This window comes from Strigops habroptila, chromosome 2 (genome assembly GCF_004027225.2).
Source record: "Strigops habroptila isolate Jane chromosome 2, bStrHab1.2.pri, whole genome shotgun sequence".
NCBI lineage: Eukaryota > Metazoa > Chordata > Aves > Psittaciformes > Psittacidae > Strigops > Strigops habroptila.
The window spans coordinates 11,418,285-11,427,867 of NC_044278.2; the positions used below are offsets into that span (position 1 = coordinate 11,418,285).

General features: G+C 42.9%; 1 protein-coding gene across 2 annotated transcripts; it reads right to left on the bottom strand.

Moving 5' to 3' along the window:
* Nucleotides 1-693: 693 nt before the first annotated feature.
* On the bottom strand, nt 694-9,492 carry TENT5C (terminal nucleotidyltransferase 5C). 2 transcript variants are annotated; one of them, XM_030471980.1, is made up of 2 exons: nt 9,454-9,492; nt 694-6,779 (listed from the first exon to the last, which is right to left on the bottom strand). In XM_030471980.1, the coding sequence occupies exon 2, from the start codon at nt 6,751-6,753 to the stop codon at nt 5,581-5,583; it is 1,173 nt and encodes a 390-aa protein (XP_030327840.1). In that variant the 5' UTR covers nt 6,754-6,779; nt 9,454-9,492; the 3' UTR covers nt 694-5,580. The 2 variants fall into 2 exon arrangements, with proteins under 2 accessions (XP_030327840.1, XP_030327841.1); XM_030471981.1 differs by lacking the exon at nt 9,454-9,492 and adding an exon at nt 9,093-9,154.
* Between the last annotated feature and the right edge of the window lie 91 nt (nt 9,493-9,583).

The window sequence follows — 9,583 nt, forward strand, 5'->3', positions numbered from 1 at the left end:
ATTACGTAACTGAGAGGCTAGAACTTGTCTGAGCTCTGGAGAGGATTGGAAGCAAGTGCACTTTTTACAGTCCAGTTATTTTCAATCCTAGAGCAGGAGGAGCAGTGAGTAGACTGCCACATACTCCTAGCTTTATTTAGCTTTGACCTGCTTAACCCTCACTGACCATCAGCCTGTAGAAGCATCAGTTCTTAGGTCAGAGTGAAAGCACAAAGGCTTTCAACCTGTAAACTAACTTGAAGAACAACTGCTGACTTTATTTCTCACCTGCTTGGCTCACAAGCTGAGGTCTGCAGGGGCCCCGACTTGGAGTAGAATACAAAGTAGACTGCACCACAGAACAGACTGGCAGGCTCTAGCTCAGATCAGACACTAACAGGCCTAAAACATCTTGAGGCACAGTCCTGAAGTCAAATTGAGGCCAGATAATGCTCAGGGCAAAAATGGACTAAAAAGTGTCACTATAATGCAAGTGAAAGATGTCTCACTGACTAATCTTCAGTAAGCTGAGGCAAATGTGTACATTCAGGAAGAATACCTTGAATAACATCTAAACCCAAGCATTACTGTGTATCCCATTGCTATTTCTTCCTTCCCCCTAGTGTATCCACACACACATTGGCCAATAAGCTCCCCAAATACTCCCCAAATTCGTCAGTACTAATTTAGATGCACGAATTACTTGAGGCAAGCAGTGTTTAGCATAAGTTTATTTGCACAAGAATTTCAGAATCATTAAGGTCCAAAACTCAAATTCCAAGAATGACAAGTGAACACCACAGTGCAGAACAGTAGACAAAGTTACTGTGACCAATCTCACATTTGGGCTCATCACAATTCCAAGTATTTCTAGTACCTTGTTTTGCCAGCTTAAAAAAAAAGAAAAAAAAACCAAAAACAAACCACAACAACCAAACAAAACAAAAAAAATACCAAAACCCAAAACAAACCAAAAAACCAACTCATTTCTTCTGAAGAGGTATGAGAAGGATTTTGCAAGAGCTGACTTCTTTTAATAGTAAAAAAATTGAGATAAACATAGAAAAAAAGGCCTTCTAAATTTTAACAGAAAGTTCAATTTTAATCAGACGAGCCCAATCCAGACACTTCGGTGAGCGACCTTCTCTTCCGAGTGAGAAAAACCAGAGTGCTCCAACCATTCCCCCCAAAGCTTCTACAATTACAGCCCAGAATCCCATCTTATAACTAGTTTCATTGAAATTAAAGAACATAAGAAATATACCTCATCATATTTAACAAATTGTTAAGATCCAGATGCAAAGGCTATAAGTATTACTATCCATTTGGCTCTCCCAATGCCCAAATTTGATCAAGCTGCCAGTGACTATGGTCAATTTATTGCTTATTCCTGTGCTCAACAATTATGGCAACCTGACTGACTGAGATGAGTGTGAGGAATGGTAAAAAAGTCCTATCAGTACACTGACAGCTTAGAATTGAAGCTATTTGTCCAAGTTCTCTTCTATGAGGTCTTTTCCCAAGCACTCATATAGCAATAAGCAGAGATCACTACCAACATTAGTAGTTATTCTAGTGATCAGAAGCCCACAAAGCCTAAGCACAAGACATACCAAATGCTTACCCACAGAACTCAATCCCAAAATATGGGTCTTTAAGTTTCAATAAAAAGCTTCAGGTATTCGGACTAGATTTAAATACTACCTACTGCTTTGTAGACAGGATTATGACTGTTAAAGTGTGAAGATCTTTAGAAAAATAGTTACTTGAAAGCAAGCAGGAGTCTTCAATGCCCATCTTAGTGACTGACTGAACTAGCTAAGGACACACACAGCAAGAATTAAATCTTGAACTCAGGGAGCGTGAAGTATGCTTTCCCTTACAACTTTTCAGAGTTACCATGGATCAGCATAAGGATTTTACCAAAGTGACTAACACCCAGTCTACTACTAGGTCTCCCTGGTAGCATCCTTATCAAATAAAAAAATTTCTTACAGTGAGGAAGTCACACCAATAGACTGTAAGTCAAGGGGGAGCTTGGCAATAAATACCGCAGATGCTTAACCTTGGACTGGCTAAGCCCAGCAGAGTTTATAAACTACAGAAAGAAAACAGCTATTTTAAACTGCACTGTCTAGTTTACTAGAAGCCCAGTCCTGAGGAATGATGCACTGATGCTAGACTTGCATTCTAGTGTTACTGCAGCTTTGTTTTGATTCCCACAGAGGGAATGCAGTAAGGGGAAGTGTAGTAGTCTTTCTTTAACCTCCACTTGACACACAAGTGAGTAACGGAGGATAGAGTAGGTTTGCAGAGGCATCATCAAGTACTGAACGGAGACCGAATCAAACAGGCAGCCTAGACTTGTCCTAAGGTCATCACTTTTAACTTACCTAGTGCTTGTTCTCGTGTTACTCCTTGCTACAGGGACCACCATAGACCTGAACCCAAACCAGCTAGCACACACCAAATTAAGCCACTGCCACATGCAACATGAGGCTGCTAGGACAACTTGAAACAGAAAGGGGTAGGCTGCTTGCAACACAATAATGAAAAGCTACTGAGTACTCCAGCTTTACATACCAAACCAGGATTATTTTGAAGGCAATGAGACAGTGTCCCCGCAATCCCTTATACAGCAGGGCCAATGCAGTAGTGTGCAGTTTCTGGATACAGTTTTAACTATTCAAGTGCTTAACATCTAGCATCCAGGCTACAAAGCATTGATGTTTCTCATATGCCAGAGCAACTTAAGAAACAGACAGGGAGCACAGCAGTCCTGCAAAGCTTAAACCAAGGAAGTCAGCTGCTCAGTAAGCAGCCATTCAACATAAAGCTTCCTTAGAGACCTCAACAGTAAGTTCTTTAGTAAAAGTAGAGTTTTATGGCAGAAAGCTGAAATTCTCCCCAGCCCTATCTCAGTAGGGATCCATTATAGCCTTTTTTCTAGCACTTCCTTTTCCAGTAGATGCACCTGGCCTGATGTTCAGCAGCTAAGGCATTTGAAGACTAGCAAAACAAATCTGCTTCAAGTTTGTGAGGACTCCTCCTGAGTCTCCGACCACTTCTTCCACATGAGCTGATGCACAGGAACAGTTTCTAAAAACCAGCCACGACAGGACATATATGTAAGTCTAGGCTATTTGATATGCAAATCAAACATTGCCTCTAGGCAATGGTTTACTTCTGCAATGGACATAGCTCAGGCTGGCTTTAAAAACATCTATTTAAAAGATGATAGCAATTACAGACTCCTAAGCAAAAGACTTCCTTCTTTCTAGTGACACTTTATACTAGGCCTTGCATGCCAAAGTTACTCATGCCTAAGTTTGCATTCCAGTAGTAAGCCTGCACTAAGTTTAACACACATGACAACACTGGCATCATGTTAGTTTTAAAAAAGCCTTCCAAATAATTTAAGTCTTGGGTGAGAGGTGCCTTGTCCGTAAGCTACACCAAGTCCAAGCCACAGTTAATAAAAAAGGCTGGGTTCACTTTCAAGTTTAGCTACTTTAGCTGACTACTCAGGAAGCCTCTAATGAAAAAACAAAAAAAATCAAAAAACAAACCAACCAACCCAAAACCACAACAGAAGACACCAAATTATTTGTCTATTTGCTACTGAAGTTGCTTACAAGATTGTTGGGAAAAAAAAAAATTAAGCTAAAGCATACTCTGCTACAGTCTGTTTTCTGTATCCCTCCCTGCCTTCCTAAGCTAAATTAGGAAGTCTGAACAGAAGAGCAACCTCACTGCTCTGTGGAGGCAATCTTTATGAAGTAGTTACGAAAAGTGAGAGAACTTGCAATGTAACCAGAAGGTTTTGGTCCTATGAGGAACAGGCAAGTTTTTTTACTGCCATTTAAGTGCTGCACTGCTACTGTTTTCCACCTTCAACAGCAACCATACCTTGGTGTTTCACCTGCTTTCTGGTTTACCTTCTAATCTTAAATCATTTGTTTGATCAGCCATTTTGGTCTCACAAGCTTGCAGAGACAGCTAGAAGTCATAAAAAAGGTTTAGCAAACAGGTATTCTTGAAGATTGCACCAATACATATTAAATAGCTCTTATATTTACCTTTTTAGTCTACTTCTCTGGCAAGCAAAGGAAACTCAAGATCATTTGCTACATCTATTTTACTATTGCAATTCAGTGAAAATCATCCAGTTAATATACCAGTTTAATACCACTATAAACATAACTGGGGAATTTTTAACCTTCCTTATAAAGCACAGGAGTTCCAAAGCAGCAAGTTCAGCACATACCCTTTAGGAAGGTCAGCCCCCTACACCTCCAAGGGAATACATGCTCTTCTAGAGGATATTCTAAAAACAGGGACAGGCTTTCAACACATACAGCTTCTGTGGAGAGTTCTGTTGAGGGTTTATATACCTCTTCAGGTGAGGGTTAAGACCAATAAAGAGGAAGAATTTTACCCTAACCACTCAAAATACCATCTCATACAGTGACCAGGTGATAGTGATAAACCAGGAAGCTCAACCCTTCAGTGGTGACAGAAAGACAAGCCTTCAGGACCCGCCTGAAGTTGTACAATAAGAAATTCATTTTCAGAGGCACTTTAGGAATTTGTGCTGTGGCAGGAGTGCACGTCCACCCTGCAACTTAGTGGTTTGGTTTTTTTGGTGGTGGCTTTTCTTTTTTTGCTTGCTGTGGACCTGTGAGGAAGAAAGTTGGGGTAAATTTCAATGCAAGAGCTGTGCTACTTTCCAGCTGTGACAAAAATGGTTTTGAAAGATGCATTCAGAAAGACTTTATCTTGAGCCTGGATTCAACTATTCAAACTGTGGTTCCAATTCCATTTAAGGCTTCAGTTCCTCATTTCAAGGACTTTTCACATTACCAAGATTTAGATTGTGTTTTGAATGCATGTTTAGAAATGCCACCTTCCAAATTTATGTACTCAAGAAAAATTTAGCCAGCTTATGTTTTAAAGATAAACTTACTAATCCATCTTTAACTTCCAAGAAATTCATCTTGAACTTGAGGCAGGACCATATACCCCTAGGTACTACAGGAAACAACATTTAGGTCCTTTACAAAACAGACAGTATCCATACTATTACCAGTTCTACACAGCCAGGAAGTATAAGCAGCCCAAGTATGACACGAGCCACTTTTGCACAATTAGTTCAATAGAAAGTTGGCCAGAACTTGAACTGAGGAAGTACAGAATAATGAGGTTAGGCAATAGAAAACAGTTTTGCTGCTGCTCCAAGAGTGGCTTCTGCTCTGCTAAAGACATTTTACAGTCAGTTAACTAATCCAGTTCACCGAATACTCCACTTAAATCACATGTTAATAGCCACTTCCAGAACTAGTACAGTTTTGTAACTACTCCTCTTAACATTTGGCTGCTGGTTTTCTTCTCCTAATGAAGAGGTAATAAGGCTTCTCAGCAATTGTAGAGATATAGTGATAGCAGGTCACCTGGTTGCACATTCCTACTGCACACCAGGAAATCGACAGTCCGATGCAGTCATGTTTCCATTAGAAAACCTCCGACACTTATTACTTGTCTACATACACTCAGCATCTTGGCCTTCAGTAGCCTCCATTCAAGAACATTCAAGTGAAGCAATCAATTGCAAGGCAGCCAAGTGGGGTAGGACTGGCTGTATGGCACAGGAGCATTTGCAAGGTAGTAGTTGCTGAAGTTTACATCACTAACATAAGGTGCTGGCTGGTAGTAACAGGTAACATTAGTGGCATTAGGGATGATGTTTTGTTCTGCCAGCACCTTGAGCGCTAGCAGAGAAATCAAGTTGAGAGTCTGCCTTCGCTCATGTCCCATGAGACAGACCGTGCTCTCATTCACCACCCTGCGCAGAATCATGAGGTAGTCATATTTGCTCCTCTCTTCTTTGGAGAAGTGGTTCTGGAGGTAGGTCTCTAGCTTACGCTGCTGATCCAGGATGTCTGGGAAGTCTATGAAGAATCGGGAGCACATGTAGCGCTCTAATGTTTTGATCTCATCCTTATCCATGGGCCTGAAGTCTCGCACTAAGAGGTTACTATACTTCAGAAGCCCACCACCTCTGATCTCTTCAGGATTTTTGGTGGCTATCAACTTGTTCTGGAGGTGATCAAAAGCTGCTTCAAAGTCTCCATACATACTCTCCCCAATCACAGTTGGATGGAAGTGCTCCGACATGGGGGTTTCTGAGTAGTCATAGTAAAATAGCAGGGAGTCTAGTATGATTTGGAAGGAGTCCACGCTGAACTCAAACTGTCGTCGTATACAGTCTACAAACTTCAGCTCCACATTCCTACCATGTTTGTTGGAAAGTGATATCAAGCTCCAACGGTCAGACTCTGTGTACACTTTGACTAGCTTCTGGATGTAGGCTTCCTTCAGTGTTACTGGACTGATTTTTAGCTTGCTTACTCCTTCTGGCAAGAAATTCAAGAGGGATCGCAACACCACATCTCGAACTAACTGAAACTCTGCCTCACTTGGAAGAGAAACTTGAAAAATGAGATCCAGGTCCTTGCATCCCAGCCCATTATCCTTGACCAGGACATGACCAGCTGCAGAGCCATTCAGACGGACATCATGTACCACAATGCCTGCTTCACTCAGCCTACTCCGAACTGTGTGAACAATGTCCTTCAGAGTGATCTTCAGCGTTGGGAAGTTACCTCGGCCATGGATCGGAACCACCTCTGTAAGAACCTCATGCAGGCGGCTGACCTGCTCCCAGTTCAGTACACTGCACGACATGCAGTCTGTCTTACTTCCTTTGTCTGCCATCTTAAGATTTTTCTTCTCCAAAGAAACTGTAGGGAGATGAAATATATACAAAAAAGACAAGTTAGACTTTTTTTCAGACTTTTCTGTATGATTCCCAGATATATTCTATGCTCTGGTTTTCTGCCTACACACAGACACAAATAAAAAGAAATAATTCTATATATAAATTATTATCAGCAAGCCTTTCACCTGAAATGATGCACAGATTCTCTATTGATGCAGAAAAAACACTGAGTTGTCACTGTCCTTTTTTTGGTGAGGTAGAGTTCAGTACTTCAGCAAAGCAGTTTGTGTCAAAGGGAAATTATCAATGAAGATGACACATAAGTTTTACCTAAGTTTAAGATCGTCTGCAGCACGAGCTGAAGACAGAGGAGCTGCAAGTGCAAAACACTTCCAAAAGTTAAGCTTTGAACTTGTTTTGTTATACATAAAGCTCAAACTGCTCTCTCCAACTGGAAGACACTCAGGTATCAGTCTCAGGGCTTAGACATCTAGCCCACTGAAAGCACTTTAATTATGCCAGAGAGAGAAGACTTCCTCCTTATCATAGAAGTTTTTGCTTTCTCAAGCATCCAGCATCTACCACTCCTGGGATAAAGGCCAAGTACACCTTACTCCTGCAAAAAGCTACAGCAGTTCAGCATCCTGGACAGAATTTCATCTGCCAAGTCAGGTAACAACTATTCAATTTGCACTGCAGTCTTTGTATGCAACTCTTCACCCTTCTTAAACTACTTTTTGGGAAATATTCATACTTGCCCCGACATTCTGCTCATTTGTGGAGGGAAAACAAGATTCTAAGAGCTGCCATATGTGTACCATGCCAGTGTTACTCTAACACTAAGGACTTAAGAACCTCACTGGCCAGACTTAGTCACAGCCTCACCTGAACTTTCGCACTTTTTAAGAAGTCTTGTCACAGTTGACAAGATGTTGTGCTTAAGTGGCTTGTGCTTTGAAGTATGTAGATACACATGTTCTACAGCCATCCAACTCTAACTTAATGTTCCAGGTTTCTACTGTGGCCAGGTGCTTCCTGACAGCTACAGACTGAGGCCTCACCTCCTTCTGCCCCAAGTACTTGTGAAGACTGCAGCTGCCAAGGTCAGTATAGTCAAATTTAAGCCAATTAACTCTTGCCTACCAAGAATTCTTCAACTGCCAACTGCAAAGCTTCCTAACATGCAACACCACAGTGCATGGAATGCTTCCCAAGCAAGATTCAGAGAGCAAATGCTGTTATTTCATGCCTGTCCTTTTCCAGCTTTTAATTTTTGAGCAGCTTATTTGACCTGTCACTTCCTCCAAAGAAAGAGTGAAATCCAAGATCAAGTACAGTGTAAAGTAAAAATGCTCCTGGGGAAGTAACTTCTGTCCTTGAGCATGAACTGCTGCATTACAAACTCTGCTGCTGTGGGTCGCATCATAAGGCACAAAAACAAACCTGTGATTCACAAGATGAAATCAGGACTTCTTCAAACTCAATCCTTAATGCTCCCACACAGCATAAACCCAAAGGCATCCAGCCTGCAAAAAGCTACCCTCAGGCACTTCAAGCACATTGAAGTACATTTTCATGGTAAACCCACTGTATTTCCATTAAATCCTTCACACCACTAAAGAACACAAGTGTCCTCCATGACTTTTATCTTCAGCTACAAGTGCTTTCAGCTACCAGCTCTGAAAACATTCCTTCTCATCTTTCCTATCTGTAGCCTCCTCAGCAGCTACAACACATGCAGCCTACACAGCAACCAGAAAGGACGCTGTGCTTCCACCACACCATGTACACTTGGTTCTGCTTGGTGATCCTCACCCAGGAGAATAATACACATTGCTGACCTTACAGCAGAAAGATGAAGTATTTCATTTCCAGTTCAGTGGAGAATTTAATTCTCAGACTACCAATCTGAGAATCAAGCCTCCCAGCCCTAAATCACTCACGTCTGCCTACTCTACAAGGCTTACATTAGCAACAACAGGACCTTAGTGACTTTAATGTATTTGGGATGCCTGTTGTTTCACCACTGACATTTTCCATCACAAGAGCATCTGATAATTGGAGATGATAGAATTAGAATTTCGGTTGGAAGGGACTTTAAAGCTCATCCAGTTCCAACCCCCTGCCACAGGCAGGGACACCTTCCACTAGACCAGGCTGCTCCAAGCCCCATCCAACCTTCCCATTGCCAGGGAAGTGCCCGTAAGATGCTCATTCACTGGGGAGAAGCTAACTCTGAAGCAAAGACAGACACTGCCTATTTTAATACAAACTGTAAAGCATTCTATAGGACGCAGACCTCAAGACAAAAGAAATGAGAACAAGATACTTTCACCTCTGGCACGGAGGAGCACTTCACTCTCCAGCAGCAGCTTCTCCCTTATCAGACGTATAACTTGACCCAACACCTAACAAATTCCAGGCGCCCGTAGCTGCAGCCAAAAGCACCCTGTGACACCACCGTGCCTCCAGACCCCAGCGGCACCAGAGGCGGGAGAGGCTCAACTCCCCAGAGGAGAGCTGAGCGGGCTCTGCCGCGCCGGAACGGGCACCGCACCCCCCGCACAGCGGAACGCGCCGTTTCAAGTAACGGCAACCACTTAAAACGCGTCACCAAGCGCTTGCCCCAAGGAGAACCCCCGTTGTAAGCGGAGTCAGGACCCGAGGAGCCGCCGCGTCCCGTCCCCGCTCCTCACCAGTCAGCACAGCCGCTCCCCGCGCTCCCAGCGACCGCGCCAGCCTCACGCACGCACCCCTCCGCCCCCCGCTGCCGCCCTTTATGACCGCCCCGCGCCGCGCCCCGCCCGCCTCCGCCGTGAGGTAACG